This window comes from Colletotrichum gloeosporioides (genome assembly GCF_011800055.1).
Source record: "Colletotrichum gloeosporioides strain Lc1 chromosome Unknown consensus_119, whole genome shotgun sequence".
In the NCBI taxonomy this organism is placed as follows: domain Eukaryota; kingdom Fungi; phylum Ascomycota; class Sordariomycetes; order Glomerellales; family Glomerellaceae; genus Colletotrichum; species Colletotrichum gloeosporioides.
In genome coordinates this window covers 158,411-177,336 of record NW_025544764.1, presented here as the reverse complement: position 1 = coordinate 177,336, position 18,926 = coordinate 158,411, and the positions used below count along the sequence as shown (strand labels likewise).

At 52.9% G+C, this 18,926-nt stretch overlaps 5 protein-coding genes across 5 annotated transcripts; 1 reads left to right on the top strand and 4 right to left on the bottom strand.

Moving 5' to 3' along the window:
- Window positions 1-708: 708 nt before the first annotated feature.
- GCG54_00015657 (G2/mitotic-specific cyclin-B) lies at window positions 709-2,323 on the bottom strand (the record flags this gene model as incomplete). Its single annotated transcript, XM_045415433.1, has 3 exons — window positions 709-836; window positions 887-1,025; window positions 1,085-2,323. Coding segments are annotated over 3 exons (1,506 nt in total), but the record flags the coding sequence as incomplete, so codon positions are not given.
- A 2,203-nt stretch (window positions 2,324-4,526) lies between these two features.
- Window positions 4,527-5,818, top strand: GCG54_00015656 (54S ribosomal protein RML2; the record flags this gene model as incomplete). Its single annotated transcript, XM_045415432.1, has 3 exons — window positions 4,527-5,511; window positions 5,578-5,651; window positions 5,714-5,818. 3 exons carry the CDS (start codon window positions 4,527-4,529, stop codon window positions 5,816-5,818), a joined length of 1,164 nt encoding a protein of 387 aa, XP_045256176.1.
- A 327-nt stretch (window positions 5,819-6,145) lies between these two features.
- On the bottom strand, window positions 6,146-6,439 carry GCG54_00015655 (uncharacterized protein; the record flags this gene model as incomplete). Its single annotated transcript, XM_045415431.1, has 1 exon — window positions 6,146-6,439. The coding sequence occupies one exon, from the start codon at window positions 6,437-6,439 to the stop codon at window positions 6,146-6,148; it is 294 nt and encodes a 97-aa protein (XP_045256175.1).
- Window positions 6,440-7,078: 639 nt separating this feature from the next.
- On the bottom strand, window positions 7,079-7,366 carry GCG54_00015654 (uncharacterized protein; the record flags this gene model as incomplete). The annotated part of the gene is made up of 1 exon (XM_045415430.1): window positions 7,079-7,366. The coding sequence occupies one exon, from the start codon at window positions 7,364-7,366 to the stop codon at window positions 7,079-7,081; it is 288 nt and encodes a 95-aa protein (XP_045256174.1).
- Window positions 7,367-11,280: 3,914 nt separating this feature from the next.
- GCG54_00015653 (Calcium-channel protein cch1) lies at window positions 11,281-17,800 on the bottom strand (the record flags this gene model as incomplete). Its single annotated transcript, XM_045415429.1, has 5 exons — window positions 11,281-11,782; window positions 11,848-11,937; window positions 11,989-13,760; window positions 13,822-16,209; window positions 16,259-17,800. 5 exons carry the CDS (start codon window positions 17,798-17,800, stop codon window positions 11,281-11,283), a joined length of 6,294 nt encoding a protein of 2,097 aa, XP_045256173.1.
- Window positions 17,801-18,926: the final 1,126 nt, after the last annotated feature.

Below are 18,926 nucleotides of genomic sequence, written 5' to 3'. Positions count from 1 at the left end.
CGCTTGTCTTGAGCCAGAAAAAAAAAGCAATGCATTTAGTGACCCTTCCCTGAACCAAGCATTCTCCGAACAGATGTATGTACAATTTTTGCACGATAGCCCTCGCTCATCCCCCAACTTCCATTTACGACCCATTGCCATTGGGGCCCTCCCCTCCAAGGCCATCTTCCAAAACACCTCTGAACTTGAGATGCGATGAAGCGAGACGCCCTGCCGTCGGGCTGGCTTCGCCTGAAAACGCATCACCAAAGGATCCCATGCCTTGCCAGCCCACTGGAAAGACAAGGGTCAACGAACTCCAGCCATACCGTCCGCTTCGTGATATCCTTGACCTCTGACTCCATGCGCCATTCGTGAGACAAGAGCACGAAGTCCCCAATGCACTGGAAAATGTATAACCGACAACAAATAGCAGCACAAAACAGCTGCTAGTATCTGACAATGAGTCTGAACAATGTGACCCGGAAAAAACAAGTAATAAAGACCTATCATCCGCCCCAGAAGCCCGCGCGCGTATTGTTGCTATAGGTTTGTGGAGTTTGGAGGAGCGTGACGAGAGGATGTGGCTTGATGCACTACCATAGTGCTGATCGTCGATCTATGCATTCGTAACAGTGGCCGTAAACGCTGATGCTCATCCAACTGCCCTGGTCTAGGGTATCCTGTGAAATCAGAACCTGTTCCAAGACTCGAAAATCGCACATGTCGCTAGTAGTCATCATCATCCTCGGGGTAGTCGCCCTCCCGGGCGGAAATCTGGTCCAGAGAGAGATGGGTGTCGACGATACCAAAGTGCGGGGCACTCTTTTTGGCCCATTGACGCGTAAGAATCGAGGCTACTCCATGTCAGTTTGCGAACCAGACAAAGCAGGTGCGGCGCAATTACCCTTGAGAAACTTCTTGCTGGCATACTTCTTGAAGAAGGCTTCGTGAACCACAGGACGCGCAAGGTAGTCGACCATGAGGCGAACTACGGGCTCAATCTCCTCCTCGTTGTAACCAGCATAGAATGCGATGGTGTCGTCCTGGGAGAGGTAAGTACAAGAAGAAATTAAAAAACCCCAGTGAGGTTGTCTGAACATACCCAGTCACCACGGTCAAGAATCAGGCGGGCCAGGTACATAGCACCGGCCGCAACGTGACTCGGACGATAAGCCATGAAACGGTGATCAAGAAGGCTGATCTCCATGAGATACTTGCCGATAGTACGGCACTGGATGTCGTAGTTATCTGCCTTGCTGATGCGACGCAAGAAGTTCATGGGGTTGGGGTAGCTGAGGTCATAGTTTAAAGTGCCGAGAACAAAACGCTCAGCACTAAGAATCTCGGCCTCACTGAATCCGTCATCGGCGACGTGGCGGAAGTTGGCGACGTGAGGTGACAGAACCTCCTCGTACTTCGAGGCAATGAACATGGCGGTGATGCCGACAAGCTGCAGGCGGTCCAGCTGTACAACCTTCTCGGAGAGGAAACGGTCAATGATGTTGATGGCAAGGAAGAGAGTCTCGGGGAGCAGGTGGAAACGAGTATGAACCTCAATCAACCAGTCGACGAGGATCCCGCGTGTCTTCCACTCCAAATCGTCTTGATGTTCCATATAGTTCGGGTTGGGAATGGAGTTGCACTCCAGATCACGGAGGTACTCGAAGATTTCGTTGGCATATTCGGCAACCATCAGAGGGTCATCTAGATCCTCCTCGTCCAGATTCTTTACTCCCTCGGGATACTCGACCAGGTCGACCTGGGCGTCTCTCGCGATGTTGGATGACTCTGGCTCTTGAGCAGAACGCTTGACGGGAGCAGCCTCAGGTTCGGGTTTGGGTCTCGACTTTTCGGACTGGGCGGTGTGGTGCTTCTTGCGGCGGGGCTCGCCATCCTCAACATTGGTATCCTTGGGAGCCGGCTGCGCCATCGCGTTAACTCGCCGCTTGACAACGCCAGATCCTGGGGCGCCGCGCTTCGGCTCGGCCTTCTTGTTGGCCTCCTTGGGCTGCAGGGCCGCTCTGGTTGCGGTCGAACGAGACTGGTTCTTGGTGACACCGGTGGGCTGAGCAGCCTTCGACACGAGGCCCACCTTGCCGGTGGCCTTCTTTCTCTCGACCGCATCTGCGTTTTTGACGTTGCTCACATCGCCGAGAGCACTGCGCTTCCCTGCAGTGGCTGCAGTGTTCGCGGTGGCCGCGGACTTCTTCGTAGGCTTTCCTGCGACAGCAAGCTCATCAACACTCAACGCGGCCGCCTTGGCACGCGTCATTCGCATTGAGCCACTGTTCTCATCATTCTCGTTTGACACGAGGCGTGTTGCACGCGTCGGACGGGGTTGCTACAGGGGATTGTAAGCGAGATGGCGACGCGATGGGGCTGCCCAGAGTTGGAGCCTTGAAGGCTACCAGAAGGAAGAAGGCGGCAGGTGCGGGTAGAACTCACTGCGGGAGGCATTTTCGTCAACTGGTTGCTGAAGATGGTGGGAGATTTGCGATGTAAGAGTCTGGGTCAATGTGGTCAGCACCAGACGCGTCGATGAGGACTGAGCCGCCACTGAGGTAAGCCCCAAGGCAGACAGACAGGATAATGAAATGATGAGCGCCACGGAAGTGTTATGGGACAACTCTTGGAGGAGAAGGCCGAGGCATTGGCCGGAGAGGAACGGCGTCGAGACATGCGCACCTTGGGAATGATGATGACAGGCGACTCGAACGCGAGCAAAGGGTTTGCTCTGGTTCGACCAAACACGGGTGGCTATGGGAGGGGAATTAGTCGCGTCGACGAGGCCAATTGGCAGAGAATCGGCGACCAGAGGGATCGAGGGTAGGTATCGGTAGGGTATCTCGAAGTTGAGAGGAGAATTAAGAGATTGGACTTGGGGGAAAAGAGGTTGTTTATGTGGGAAGAGGTGGAAAGACGGATTGTGATGTGTGTTTTTGCTGAGGTAGTGGGAACAGAGGACGTGATGTGGTATGTAGTGGGTATTGAGAACGGGGTGTTGGGGGTACGTACCTTTGGATCGCGGCTCGCGGTGACCCTGGTCTGGGTTCTGGTCACCACAGTAGCGGAGGCGCGAACGACGGACAGGGAGTGGCTTCTTGACTCTCGGTTAAGGCAGTCGCGTCTTTGTCGTGACGGGTGCCGAATGACGGAGTGGAGGTTGTCGCAATTGCAGCTGTGAATTGCTGGATGGATGTGCACACTGGAGAATGAAGTCTCTTTGTATGTTGCGGAGAGCGGTGCAAGATATGCTGCCCAGGTGGAAGCTATTAAGCAGCCTGAGTGAATCAGAACAGGTGGAGGTTGTGAATTGGCGATGCGCGTGAGGCGGGTTGGGGGTGAGAGAGTAGGCTGGACTGGTTCCTCGTTTGGTGGAAGGCAACCGACAAACAAATGGCCAAAACGATGAGTGAGGACGCGTATTGTATCTGATGAGAGAGCCTAGGGTGAGGTGTTGGCTGTTGATGAGAGGAGTGGTGGTGGTGGTGATGATGATGATGATGAGCAGGATGGTTTGGGGCAGCTGGTAACGGTGACTTGAACTTGAACTTTTGATATTGCGGTTTGGACCGAAGGTGAAGGCTCCGGGTCTGGTTTGGCGCAGTCGAGATGAAGAGGATCCTCGAAGTTCAAGGTATCTGTAAGGCAGTCGGGTCGGAGATAGTGATAGTACTATGGTGGTCGAGGCTTCTGAGGAACGTCTGGTCTGAGGAGGGAAGACCGCGGTGCTGTCTGCCAATGGAAACGAGCAGGAACCCGACGCGACTGCCCTGTCTCTCTTCGGGGCTGCACGCGAGGGCCAGGTGGGACGGGATACAGCACAAGAGAAAAAAGACGGATGAGCACTGGGGCCGCACCCCGGTCACAATAGCAATCAACACTGACAACCGCAGGGCAACCACTGCCTTATTGGCTGCCCTTCGGACGTGTGCTGGGTGGCCTACACGCTACCTGCCTACCTACAATACCTACCTTAAGTACATGCGTACTATGGTAAGGTATGTTGCAAGACAGTCACGCTTCACTGGCGACCCCACTCCACCACCACCCACGCCGTGCCGTGTTGAGTCGTCCCGTCGCGGGCGGTCCAGTGTCTGTCTACCTAAGGTAGTGTGGTAGGCCACCTCAAGCTCTCCTTAATCAGCCAGCGCCACACCTTAGTCAGTCCCACGCCAATCGTCCAGATTTCAACGCCTCACCAACACAACGTGGCTGGAGCTCATGCGGCGCCGGCAGAATTTATCTCCAAATCTCGAAATCTGCACTGCAACCCGGCCCCGTCTGCTTGGAGGAGACGAAGACATTATCCCGCCCACGCAAAGCGACGCTACGCAGAGAACTCACCTTCGATATCTGCGAGGGGGTTCTGGGTTCTATCGGTCACTCACTTGGCGGCTCTGGACATTTTGTTCGCCATCCCAACCTACTCCTTGCCTGCGCCCTGTCCGACCATGTCGCGCTGACTGGCCTCTGAAATATCAATCAGAACTTGATCATTGAAGCGACTCGATCACCAAACATTCGAACGCGACGCCGACAATATGCCTGCGCCACGTATGCTTCTGTCGGCTCAGAGAAGCCATGTCGGTCTTCTGAGCTCGCCAGCCTTCCGTGCTCTGCTCGTAAGACAATATGCCACCGTCAAAAGGTCTGCAGAAACGCCTGCTTCCGAGAAACCTAGGCAGGCTGCGAGTACGTTCGCTGGTCCTACTGCGTCCGAGAAGTCGACCAACGATTCTGCTGTAATGCGCACCTACAAGCCACGAACCCCCGGTGTGCGACATTTGAAGCGCCCTATCAACGACCACTTGTGGAAGGGCCGCCCTTTCCTGCCCCTGACCTTTCCGAAGAAAGGACATGGAAAGGGAGGACGCAACTCTTCTGGGAAAATCACCGTTAGACACCGCGGAGGTGGCGCCAAGAGGAGGATACGCACTGTCGACTTCGAACGCCGGCAACCAGGCCCGCATCTCGTTGAACGCATTGAGCATGATCCTGGCCGCAGTGCTCATATTGCCTTGCTAACAAACCAATCCACCGGCAGGAAGAGCTACATTGTAGCTTCTGAAGGCATGCGAGCCGGCGATGTTGTTCACAGTTACCGTGCTGGCATTCCCCAAGACCTTCTCGACGCCATGGGTGGTGTGGTTGATCCTGGTATTCTGGCCGCCAAGACTGCATGGAGAGGCAATTGTTTACCCATGCATATGATACCGATTGGAACTGTCGTCTTCAACGTTGGCTCCAAAGCCAAAGGCGGGGCAGTCTTTTGCCGGAGCGCGGGCACATACGCGATTGTTGTGTCCAAAGAGGAGGAGACCAAGGACGACGGAACCAGGGTCATGACGGGCAAGTATGTCAATGTTCGCCTCCAAAGCGGTGAAATCCGCAGAGTCAGCAAGGATGCCTGCGCGACAATTGGAGTTGCTAGCAACCCGCATCATCAGTACCGTCAACTGGGTAAGGCGGGAAGAAGTCGTTGGCTCAACATTCGCCCGACGGTCCGTGGTGTTGCTATGAACTCTGGTGAGTTGTGCTGTGGTTTTTGACGAAGCCATGCTGCTAGATTTGCTGACATAAATGACTTCGCAGTTGACCATCCTCATGGAGGTGGTCGTGGAAAGTCCAAAGGAAATCGCCACCCAACAAGTCCTTGGGGCACTCTGGTGAGTAGTCTGTCAATGTTTTGCCGTCGACTTTACAGGTTGCTAAATAGTTTGGGACACAGGCCAAGGGAGGCTTCAAAACCCGTCGCAAGCACAACTTCAACAAATGGGTTGTCGAACCCAGAGCCCGCAACATGGGCAGGAGGAGGGACAAGAGTTCGGCTTAATCTGGGAACATTCGTTGTCGGTCACAGCCTGTGAAGCAACACGAGCGCTGGTATCAAGCATATCGAATGTGAGCTTGATCTCTGTGTTGTAAATGTAAGCGATAGTATTTGTATCATAGAGTTGTTCGCGGTGGTGCCACTGCCTTGTACCACCACTTTGTTCTAACGACTTTGTTCTCGGCCAGTTCCTTGGTTATTGTAGCTGCTTACAATACAGCAAATGACCGGCACAGAATTTATGGGCATCCAGGCGGAATTTTCGAGTCCGGTCTCTCCATCATCGGGGTTGTCAGTCCGTTGCACCCCGCGGCCAGTATCGTCATCTTCTTAGCCGACCTCAGCTTCTTCCGCCATGCGCCTCCGTTGTTTCCAACCTGCCAAGCCGCCTCCGTATTCCTCTTTGTACGCCTGTTTGGTAGCTTCGAGCTCTGCCTTGGCCTTCTTCGCTGCATCTTGGAATTCTCTCTTCTCAATCTCCTTGTCTCGTTCTGCCTTGTTTCGCTCCTCCGTCATGGTGACCAGGCGGTTCCAAGTTGGAGGCGGCGATAGGATATTCCCGCCCACCAAGAGCCAGAACTTTTTTGGAACCAGGTTTGGTCCGACTGCGTTATCCTGTGGCATTTTTCTTCGGACTCTCTCGAGCGAGGGTCTTGGGGTTGTCTTGATTCTGGAAGATGTGATGTCGCTTATAGCCTCATAGTAACAAATGATCCACATTTGAGTTGTGATCTTTTTGTGATTTAGCCCAACTTATGAGTCTGCGACCCAAAAGACACATGGCCAGTGGGGTGATTTGCAAACGCGTCAGGGCCAGCACGTCTGTATTCACTGACTGGCATTCACTGATGGCGAAGAGCATTGAAAAACGAATGATTGACCGCTTTCATTTCAGACGAACGTATCTCACGAAGGTCTCTTCTGTTGCGCCCTGTGCAGATCGCGCCCCTTCACAAGCCAACCCGTTGCTATAGCCGTCTCAACTGAGAATTGGTTCTCACAGTTCTGCGCAACCAATTCTATAACTGGCCTCAATGGAGGAAGACCAAAAAAAAAAAAAAAAAAAGTTGGGGGCAATGTCAACTCTGGACAACCCTTCCACAATCAAACCTTAACTCCTTTTGCGCCTTTACCCGAAGCCTACCACCTAGGTTCTCGTCTAGCCCAAGCCCAACCCGCAACATCGAGAGTCGTGACAAGAAAAGTGTCGTTTCCCGTTTGACTTCCACTCATAATATGGCATTTGATTGCCGTGATTCCACCCTACAGAGAGCCCATACGCTCCTCCACGCTGCCCATGTACATGGCAGGGCGTGGTTCAAGAATACTGAGCTCGCTGCCAAAACTCCTTCGTTCCTCTTCGAGGTCGAGCATCGAGGGTTGACGGAAGACAATGCTGTTGATTGTGCTTACAGGAGACGATGATGTTGTGGCATACGAGCCTCGATCGCTGCTCGCACGAGATGAAGCGGAAGACGACCGGCGAAAGGAGGTTCGCAGAGACCTCGGAGAGAAGTGAGAGGTAATGGATTGGAAGCGAGAGGATTGCATGTTGGGCGATTCTCTTATACAGCTCTTGGTATGTTCTTTTCTGGAGGGGAAGCGTAGGTGCGCGCGGCCGAGCGTATTGGTGGTTCCGTACGGGACGTTGAAGGAGTTTTTTGGCGAGACAACGAGCAAAACGGCCAGGTTACTTGCTTATGAGTGTGCGATTTGAAGAGAAGGCGCAGCCTATAACGGAAACGAGTAGTCAAGCGAGTGACGAGAATGCAGAACGGTTAGAGGAGGGACTGGAGACTCCAAGGAGACATGGAATGATCAGAAGTCAACCACCAGAGGAGTGGAGGCCAACGGCGAGATTGATCGAGTTGAGCAGGAATGACGGACTGACCGGCAGAGAGGGGACAGAGGCGGTTTGCAAGAAGTTATATCGAGACGGACTTTTAGGGAGAAGAATTAAAAACGCAGTATGGTGCAGTGACGGGCAAATGGCCCCTGGTCAGGAATCAATCGCAGACGAAGCGAAGTGGCAGAGGGAACGAAGGGAGCAGGGGTATGGAGGTGGGAGGTGGGAGGCCCTTAGTATGTTGTAAGGCACTGCGTGGAGAAGCGGGTTCGTCAAGGGGTTGACGCAGGCGGGATCAATGCGAGAGAGAGCATCTGGACTCTGCCTCTTTGGGCAATTGCATTGCAGCTTGCGGGGATCTTTGGGGCGATGGTCTGACAGGGACACCGATACCTCCAGACAGATGGCAACCTGGGAAGGGCGGATGGCGTGTTGTTCAGACGACGCAGAAGGGCAGGAGAAGTTGGAACTCGGGGATGGAGAAGAGGTTCAGCTGCGAGTGACGGTAGCGCACAGTACTGCTTAGTACATGGAGCAGAATAAACTCTGGAAATCTTGTAGTAGCCCGACGAAAGGTGAGATGATGTGCATACTTAGTACACTGGCTATGCCGTCAACACGCACCACCTTGCCTTGCTCGATGGGTTCGACAGATCGGTCACGATACGGATAGGTACGTACCTCAGTTGACCATCAGCCTTGTGATTGCCAAGGTCGGCAGAAATAGGCCTCCAGGGCAGTCAGTCTATAGGTCCAGCGCATTCCCTGACCGCATCTCAACTCTTTGTCACACTCCCCCTTTTCTTGCCGCGATGATGACGATGGCAGAGCTATTTTCCCTAGTCAACATCAGACACGCAGCGCCGTGCGTCAGCTTCCACCCAGAACGATGCACAGCAGGAGCCGCCTGGATTCGTTCATTGCCAGGCAGCACGTTCATCCAGACCATATACAGTAGGTATGTGCCCGTCCCGTCTCGTACGGAAGGTGAACTACCTAGAGGAAGATGAATGCCTAAGGAGTTGGTGTGGAGCAGAGCAGAGCAGAGCAGAGCAGAGGAGAGGAGAGGAGTCTGAATTCTGTAGCAGGCTGCATTGTGTGATCGTCGTTGGGGTTGGACTCGCACCAGGACAGGGGCTCCAAGACACGCTTTCCAGGGTATTCTGTGTCGGACCGCTGGCTTGGGGGGGGCGCTGGAGGCAGCACCTACGAGAGGTGAAAAAGTGAAACCCTTCCCACGAAATCTCGCCTTGGTTCCTCTTGCAGCCAGCAGCACAGAGGTTTTACCCACTACTACTGGCGACGTGACAGCGCAGACAAGTATCTTATCTTGCTTAAGGTCAAGCCAACGGATCATCTCCCGTCCTACTGCGTACACTAGACATCACCACAGACGTCTGAAACCCCTTGCTGAGCAGCTCGTATCTGTGTGTATTCGCACCCTACTTTTCAGGCTTGGTCGGGGGCAAAGAACGCACGGCTGTTTCAAGAGCACCCGCCAAAGAAACAGCCGATGTCATGCTTGACGGATGGCTGACGCCGGCAATGGCCAAGACAGCCCCGACTGTGCCACACATCGGCCATTACCAGCGGTACTAAAGGCAAGGTGTCTGACAAGTTGAGACTTGACGATGGCCGTTGCATAACGCACTGCGGACCCTTGCGCAAGAGCGCGTTGCGGTTGCGTTGCGTTGCGTTACGTTGCGCAACACGCAACGCCGCGAGGCGTTCGTGCCAACTGCGCACGTCCTATCCATGTTATGGGGGCTTCGAAGCCTTCTGGAAACTCTCTTCCTTTTCCGTGGACCGGGACCAGCCCGGGAGCGGCCCATTCAGTCATTGCCAAAAATATGGCCATCATCATCTACGGGAGGCAGAGGCCACCAATTTACACCTCACATCTTGTCTATCAACATGAAGGCTTAGATGGAATCGATATTGTCGGCTGCCGAAAAGAAATCACATGACCAGGTCAAGATCAAAGAGCAGACCGCACCAGGTGGTGGATGGTGCCCAGAGCCAGCTGAGATTAGCTTGACGAGGCGGCCAGAGCTACGTATAGGATTACAAACACCGTCACACTTGTCAAACTGCGGCTCCCTTCCCCGATCGCAGTCTATCGCAGCCCCTTATCGCCAGTGGACCATCACCCGCCAAAACAAAGGTATGTATGCCCTCCTACCTACTCTTGTCCAGGGGCAGGCTCGTCGATCCCCTTCACAAAGAGGAAAGAAGGCCGTGGAGCAAACAGGGGCCTGGGGGCAGCAAAGGACGGCCGTCCCTCAACTTCTTGGCTTCATCCAGTTCCCCTGCCCAAGCGACCCCTCCGTCCGAGGTTCTGCTCTTTCGCTGGGTCCCCTAGTGCCTACCAACACGGGATGGCTGGGGAGAATTGAGAAGTCGAGAAGGAAAAACAAGTAGAGGGGCGGTTATGAAACATCGTTGAGCGTGAAACGGCAAAAAGCCGAGCATCGAGAAGGCGCGACAGGACCAGACCAGATGAGACAGAACTGAGGGAACACGAGAACCGCGTCCCATTGGCCTGGACATGACTAATTCCCCGACACCCCGCGGAAAATCAACAAACCCGCTGCCCATTCCGTCGTACCTGATCAGTTCCATTCCATTGTATTCCAACTGTCGCATACGACGTGGAAACTGTAACAAAGTCACTCATCTGCTGCGGTTGTATCATCCGCCGCCATTCCAGCCTCAAGAATTGCGATACCTTCGAACCTGGGCACCCCCGATCTTGACAAGTCACCAGACGGCGCACGACAGCGATAGGTAGATCGCAGATAGAAATCCAAAGCGAATAACTCTCTTTACATCTCCCCATCTTCGGGTTATGCAACACGTCCTGCCATACTGGAGGCCTGCCAAGAAAAAATCGAGAATATTGGCGATGGACAAAATGTGTCGTCACCACAACAATGAAGTATCACATTTCAGGCAGATCACGACACAGCATGTGTTTTCAACTGTGTAGCTCGCACCTCGGCTCGGCTTTCTTCGCCTGCGGCTGCACGACCAAGAATTTCGACTGACTCAGACTCTTGACGAAAAAGAGTCTCTCTCGTTTCCTCGATGCTCTCGTCATTCATCGGATGAACGAGAAACTCAACTCCACTCTCCAAGCCTGATCGCGACGTCTGAGCGGTAGATGCTCGAAAAGAAGGGACCTCTGCGTACAAGAAATGAACTGAGTTTGGCCACCACAACAGACTGAAAATCTCGACAATCTTCGCGTCGGATGGCCCTGACCATCTGCGCTAGATGCGATGGAACCTGGTTGCCGGGTGCAAATGGAACACTTGATGAAGTACGAGTTCAGGGCGCTTTCTTTAAGATTGTCAATGCTAGGCTAAGTGGCTCCTTTTCGTACAGCATCTTACTAAAGTTGATATGAGCCGTGTCTTGGGTTCGTAGGGCCCTCTCTATCATTCAATCGTTACCTTGGCTGCAACCAGGCCACAGCAGGGCCCGGATGCCTCACCTAGACCCAGAAATCCTTTTCCAGAACCTGAACGCCATCGCTTGTTGTATTAAATGCCAGGAGAATTGACCCAAGATCAACGACAATAATGAATATAAAGATTTCACAGTTCGATTGGAAACATCACCGGTTCCACTCAGACTTGCGGACCGATTTCCTAACCGTTGCGCTGCGTCGAATACTCTCCAGCCAGATGGAATCGTCCAGCATGTTGCTGACCTGTGCGGGGCTGACAGGACTTTGGACTGGGCTGACCGCACTCCCACGTCGGCTGCTTTGGGCTGATGATTGTCCACCTTCTTGAAGCTCAAAGCTGAAAGCTGAGTGCGTCGAATTATGACCTGGTGTTGATATCCCAGACCGTGGAAAACTCAGCGGATGTTGATAGTCTGCGTCGTGGGATGCCACGTCTGGCCCTGGTGTCCAACTCTTGTGGGACGACTTGTTAGCGTCCTCCACAGTTAGAAGTGCAGACCTCATTTGACCAGTTCCAGCTACTGGAGAGGACTTTTGCCGGTGCTCGTCGTCATCCACAAGGATGTGAGGGATGTCGAGTTGAGGAATCGCTGTCATTCTCGCCGATTTTCTCAGGTCGATATGCTTCTTGAACTTCCGCGTCCAGTAGCTGAAGGCACGAGAATTAGTTGATCGTGTTGAACATCTACAGGTTAAGGAGAAGTGGAAACCTACAGGGTGTCGAAGAATCCCAGGACAATTCTTCGACGAACTTCTTCCTCGACGCGCTGCAACCGGGCCCGCCGTCGAAGGAACTCTTCCAGCCTGCCTACTTGTTAGCTATATATGCTATCGAGTTGATGAGAGGTCACCTACTTCAGGCTCTTGCTGTCATTGATAATGTTGTAGTGGGCCAGAATCATTAGAACAGACGTAAAGGAAATGCCCTTATCAGGATCTGCCGAGACCATGACCTCCTCGAAGAATATATTGAACCGACGGCGCCGTTCACGCACTTTATTGACATCGATCTGGGCCAAACGTCTGTTCAGCCGTTGAATATCGATTCCTGCACTGTAGTTGCTTGCTGAGGCGATTGACATATGTCGTGCTCCGGAGGTTGCGGCGTCGTTGCGTACATCCTCTAGAATTTGTCTGACTGAGTCATCGGCATCGTAGATGCGCATCTCAAACACACCAGAGAGTTCGCCTAAGAGACGAGGAAAAGCGTCTTTGCTGATAAATCCGGTACCAGCAGGATCGACACTCCGCCATGCCTCTTTGAAACGGCGAATCTCGTCGCGATCAACGGCAGCAAGTCCGCTGGACCTCTGATACACATAACTGAAGCTCTCGTAGATAAGGGACACGAAGAGGTTGACGAAGATGTACATGCTGAGGATGTTCCATGCCACGAACAAGAAGCGAGCCCATGGTTTACTGCCACAATCGCTGTCGAAAAAGTCGGGGTTATCCACGCACAGCGGCGGTTCAATGTTAGCGTAGTCTTCCATAACTTGATTCCAGCCTTCCCCGAAGCTCATTCGGAAGATGAGAATGAGAGCATTGGGTACACTGCGGAAGTTTATGTTACTCTCTTCATTCTCCCCAAAGCGAGTCAGACTGAAAGCCTGCGTGAGAGCAATGGCGAATACTAGGAAGAAAACGAGCCATGTAGCAAGTAGATTACCAATGGTGGTCAAACTGGCAGCGGCTGTTTTGAAAAGCTGGTCCAGAGCGTCATTTCGAGGGATGAGAAGCAGTAGGATGGCGACCAAGAAGAACTTGTGTAACTGAACATATGTATCACTGTTCCTGCTGATGATGAGGACTGACGTGGAAACGAAAGCCCCCGTGACAACCACCAGGGAATAGAGATCCCATGAACTCCTGCGGAAGCGAGCCCAGCCAAGACCGATGATACGAATGGCAATATTAGCCATGTAGACCAGTGTGAATGCCAAGAACAAACCATCTCTGGAATCGGTCCACCAGGCCGGTTCGCCGTGGTATTCGAGGAGCAGGAGCAAAAGATGGCAGACCAAGACGTACGTGACGGCTGTGTACCATTTGCCTCTCTTTTCAATTGCGCGCTTGTGACACCACTTCTTCCAAGTCTTCTCTGACTCATCGTAGGAACTCTTCGACGGTGAGATTTGCCGCAAAAGCTTGCGCAACTCTAGCCAAGAGCGTTGCTCGGCAGTCAGGAAAGCGACACCAGTCTGCTCAGTGTAGTTGCGCATGAACACCGAGATGAACAGCGTTAGCACGAAGACGGTCGCAAGCAAGTTAAAGACGACGAAGAACATGGCGTTGCCTTGTCGGTTGAGTTCCTGTGGTTGATATCCGCGCCCAACCACCGCCTGTGAGGCGAAGGAAACGTCGGTCCAGCCTTCCTGGCTGACAATCTGGAAAAGCACAAATAGAGAAGACGCAAAATCATCGAAGCTGAAGTAGCTGTTGGATGGGACTCTAGGGGCGAGCATCGGCCAGTCGTCGTTGAATGGCGTGTTGTTGAATTCACCAAAACAGTCTGACAAAAGAACGATCGAATCATCGCCATCGTTGCACGAAACCATCTGTCCATTGAATAGATTCAGCCCGTAGATGGCGAAGGGGATCAACAGGGAGATTGATACGAAAGCGGCCTGTGTGACGTTGGTCAGTAAATGTAGCTTTATCATGGTTGGATCGACACGAAATACTTACACTGAGAATTTTCCAACCGCCAACGATGATGAGCGAATGAAACGTATCCCTTGCGCTGTCACTCACATTGAGTAGGCGCAGGGCACGTAATGCCTTGAAGGCACCAATGGCTCTAGACACGGCACCATCGTTGGCGAGTAACGTGCCAACGTTGACGAGCAAGGTGACGAGTACAATTCCGTCGATGAAGCCCCAAGAGCTACGGTAGTACGCATTTGGCGTAAAGAAAAAGCCGTCGGCGATTACTTTAATAACAGCTTCGATAGAAAATACGACAGCGAACGCCGTGTCTGTCCACACATACCAGAAGGTGATGCTGAATTCAGGATGCTCTGCTTGGTACTGCTTCTGGTAGAGTGGCGTCGTAACGCATGCAATCACAACCATTGCAACGATACAAGCATAGATGAAGGCAGACGAGGCATACCAAGCGATCTTATTGGGCTCGACACCATCGAATCGCTCGTTCCCTCTCCCTGGCCCAACGATCCTTTGACAGAAACGGCGAATGGGGTTTTTGGGAGTGAAAATGAACAAGGAGTTGTTGTAATTTGGGTGTCTCGCTAGGTACTCCCGCTGCGCCTTCCTCCGGGCGGAGGTGGCGGAAACTGCTTGTCGTGCCATCTGACGCGGATCGAGAGTATCATTTGGCCCATCAAAACGGATATTCGAGTAGAATGGGTTCGGATCCTTGCTGCTGAAAATGGACGTCATCTTGCCCCATACGGATGACATGACGCCAGGTTTCACGTCACCGACAGCAACAGTTTGGGCTCGCGTGGGAGACTGCTGCTCCTCGACATGACTATCATGCTGGCCCTCCACGGAGTCGTCGAGGAATTCATGCACGACAGCATCCTTTAGCAACATTTCCATCATTGCGGGACCGTAGTCGAGGGGATCCTTTTTCCGCTTCACCTTGCCAAAGGTGAAGATGTTCGACAACGTCAGGTTGCTTGAGGACTTGCCAAGTTCTTTCCTCTGCAAGAAAGCTTTGACCTGCTCGAGCCGCTTCTCGTCTTCAGACACGTCAAAATTTTCCTGGATGACAGCAATGAACATGTTGACGAGAATGAGAAACGCGAGAATGAACCACCCGATGAGAAAGATCGCCCCAATCCAGCCAGTATTGTAAGCGTTCAAATACGATGTGACGTTGTAAAGCATGGATGTCCAGTTCTCACTCGACAGGATTTGATACATGCCGAGGAACGAGTTGTAAATGGTGAAAAACGAGACTTCGTTAAGGTCGCCGTCATCGCTGTGCTTGGGTATCTCGCCCCTGAATAATTGAGCCGCCAGGATGGACATGAGAAATGTGATGAGAAAGACGAAAAGCATCAGGTTGGCAATACCGTTGGAGTTTCCCAAGACCATTACGATGAGCTTTCTCGTCATCGGCACCGCTAGAACCAATCGATACACCCGCAAGATTTGAAAAACGGTCAACCAGGCATAAGGTTCTCCCGAGTTACGGATTGGGGGAATGAGGATAATGCTCGTGATAATAGCTAGGCCAAGGTCGATAATGTTGCGCCGGCTTTTGTGGAAAGTGCGCCAACCGGCGGCAATGCGTACGGCAATCTCGAAATCCAGTATGATTGTGACGACGACCTCGACGGCATCAATGAACCGACCGCGACTGTCTGACATTCGAGAGCTTCGAAAACACTGGGCCAGCAGACCAAAAGCGATGACCGCTATCCATAAGAAAGAAGTTTGATCGTAGATCTTTCGCAGTGCCGAAACCTTCTGTGGTGCCTCCTCAACTGGCTCTTGGACCAGTGGCTCCTCTTCCGTAGTGAAGGCGCTCGCCTTGCTCTCCTCCCGAATGACTTGGAAGGAAGACGTGATGACGGCAATGAGCAAGTTTACGAGCCACAACATGAGTATCATGATACCTGCCCCAAAGAACAGTGCCGCAGGAAGATAGTCCGAGTTGGTTGTGTAGTACATGATGTCGGTGAATGTGTTTGAGCTGATGATCACGAAAACCATCTCGATAGACTGGAAAATGTTGTCGAAGCTGACAGTTCCGTTGAACGGGTTTTCCTGTTGTAAACATATCGATCCTCTAGGGCAGATGAATCCTTTTCCAGCTTTACTACCATTCTTGAAGTTGTCCAAGACGGCATCATTATCCACCAGGACCCAGGGCATGGTGTCTCCCGTAACATTGTTGAGGAATCCACCGCAGAATTGCATATCATTGGTGAAAGATTTAGTCTTGTTCGTGGGGTCTGTTGGGTCAAGCCAGACGCATTGGCGACTTAAACTGGCTTTGAAACTCTGCACACCAATAATGGCAAACAAGATCCAGAAGAAGGCTATGAGGAAGGCCACGCGAACGAGCAGCGGCGCCGCCTTTTTCAAACTTCTCAGAATGATCTGCAGGGTGTCAGTATGGCATGCAGTTTTGAAAGCAAGGGACACTTACAGCTGTGCCGTTTGTGAGAGCAAGTAACCTCAAAATCCGCAAGCAGCTAATCATGCGGAACACGTATATGTGTTTTTGGCTCTCGATGCCTGTGATGCTGAGAGCGAAGGATATCCAGAATGCGACAACAGCTAGGAAGTCTAGGCGATTGAAAGAATGACGCAAAAAGGCTCGTCGCGCGAGCTGAAACCTCTGATGTTCTTCGACGGTTTGAGGAAGTGTCTGGCCTTGCATGATAGTAAATGACCGCTGGAAAGCAGAGGGCCCCAGATTGATCTGTCGCGTAGCTTTGACAGACTTTTGTCGTTGGGGTTGAAATATATTCCTGTATTGGTCCACGACGGCCGCTCTTACTCCCCGTTTTCGGTCGATTGTGCTGTATTCCGAAGCATTCAGGATGAAGCCGGACACCAGAATACGAGCAATCAACTCGAGAGTGAAGATGGCAAACAGTACTAACATTGCCCAGTCAATCCATGTGACACCCCATCGGTCAGGGCGGGGGTGGGTGAAGACATCCGGTGCAGACTCTATTGCCAGTAGAACAGCCTGGCAGATGATGAGGATGAGAATAAACGGCTCGGTGAATGGGTGCACCAGCAAGTCGCATAACTTGGTTCGTATCGGGTGGTCCGGAGGGAAAATGCCTAAAGACTTTCCCTTAAGGGGATTCTTCATGGGGACACGCGGCTGGAGGGGAGGAGCAGGCTCCGCGAAGATGGCTGCGGGCTCTGGCGTCTTTTCAGGCACATGTGAGAAATGAGAATGATAGGAGGTATCGGTGAACATTTGCGCAGAATTGTGCAGCTTTTGCCGACGGTCCGGCACTGGGGAGGGTGACCGGCCGCGTGAATTGCGCTGGTCGATTATTTCGCCCTCGCCGCTGATGTTCACAACACGCTGCGACATGGCTCGCATTATCGAGCCAGCTCTGTACAGCGCGCCAGCCGTAGACGGTGAGCGAGATCTTCTCTGATCTCCTCCTGGGCTAAGCGTGTTTCCGTAGCTGCGTCGTCCGGCGCCCATGCCGCCGGGCTCCAGATCATAGCCCAAAGATCTTGCGTCTCGGGTTCTTGAAGTTGTGTTGTCGATGTCGGATACAGTCTGAAAGCTGTCTCTGGGCTGAGCATCTCCCGCTGCATTGGCGCTTAAAGACCCAGAGATGGGCTGGGCCCTCGAGGTGAGAGGTACTCTATCCTCGTAGTAGTCGTTATTTGCGCCTTCATCGTAGTACGGAGAAGGACGATCGAGCGAGTCAAGAGATGGTGAATTCAATCGTGGGATTGGCGGTGGGGGAGGTTGGTTTATATCGGGTGGAAGTGCGAACTGAAGCGCGGACGCGTCGATGGGGGACTCTGGGCTTCCTGAGCTTGTCGGGGCGGCGACGTACGGCTGTTCCCAGTAGGTCGAAAGGCCGAGCCGATTGGGGGACAGCGGCGGTGCTGAAGTCTGGCCTTGACGCCCTCGCTCATACCCAGTTTGGGAGTCTGCCTGCAGACGGTCCCCGCCGGAGTCTGTACTATCGTCTGGTCGCGAATTCATCTCGAACTGATTATTCGAATTCAATCGAGGCTCAGAAGAGTTTTGAGGTTTTCGGAAGCCGTCGCGTCCTTGACGCAGCTGTCGGAACCGGTCCGCAACGTCGTGAGGGGCGGGTGCGGTTGTGTCTATGACGGTCGAAGAACAAGACGCATGTTCCGTATTATTGTAGGGTCTCGGTGAGGCCCATGTCGAGGCGCCGGATGATGTCGCGTACAGCTGTGATGCGGTCGCGGGGTCGGAAAAGTGTCGTCGGTCGCAAACTGGGTAGGTATTCCCCCGGTGTCAGTGTCGAAGCAAGGCCGGTGAGAGTTGGGAATACAGGCTGAGATGATGGAAGGTCTGGGATCTTTGAACACCGACGCAATCGCGAGCGCGAGAATATCTTTGCGATCCCGTCTCAATCGAATCGGAGCCGTCGTTCAAATGGTGGATGTTTGAATTGTGGCAGCTGTCGAGGCTGGATGGACGACAAGCTGTTCGTTACTGCTAATTGTTGGCCAGAGGCTGAGTACTCAAGAGGAAGTAAGTCAGTACGCAGCAATCTGAGCACTGTAGAGAGACTTAGCTATGTGGGACGTCCTCGGCGAAGTGGTTCTATTTTCAGCGTTCAAGGCGGATAGTCGGCATCGCCTGTTGCTAGCAAGGACACGACGGGAAGAGCAAACTGTGATTGGTGGTGAACCGCAATCTACCTGGAGATGCCTACAGAAGTACAGATAGGCAGGTGCGTTACGGATAGGTAAGGTAGCCATGGTGGAGCTCAGCCAGGGGGACGTGAATAGCATAGTACACTGCAGTACCAAGAACTTGGACACTGTCAGGGGCTTACCAAGGTAGCTGGACAGTGCACATGGAAGCCGTGTTTCACTGTACTTACCCACTAGGTCTCGAAACGGCATAACAGTCGGGTGTCGACGTGTCGGGCGCCCCTGTCCTGAACGATGAATCTTGGTGCCGGGAGCCCTGGATCGGGAGTCCTCCCTCACCCCCTGGCGGGGGTATAAGACTAGGTAAGGTGAGACGGTAGCCTGTGGAAGAACAGCAGCATGAATGACATACAGAACTCTACGTGCATACTTTCAATACGAGGAGGACTAGTCACATCAGGCACTAACAGCCTCGAAAC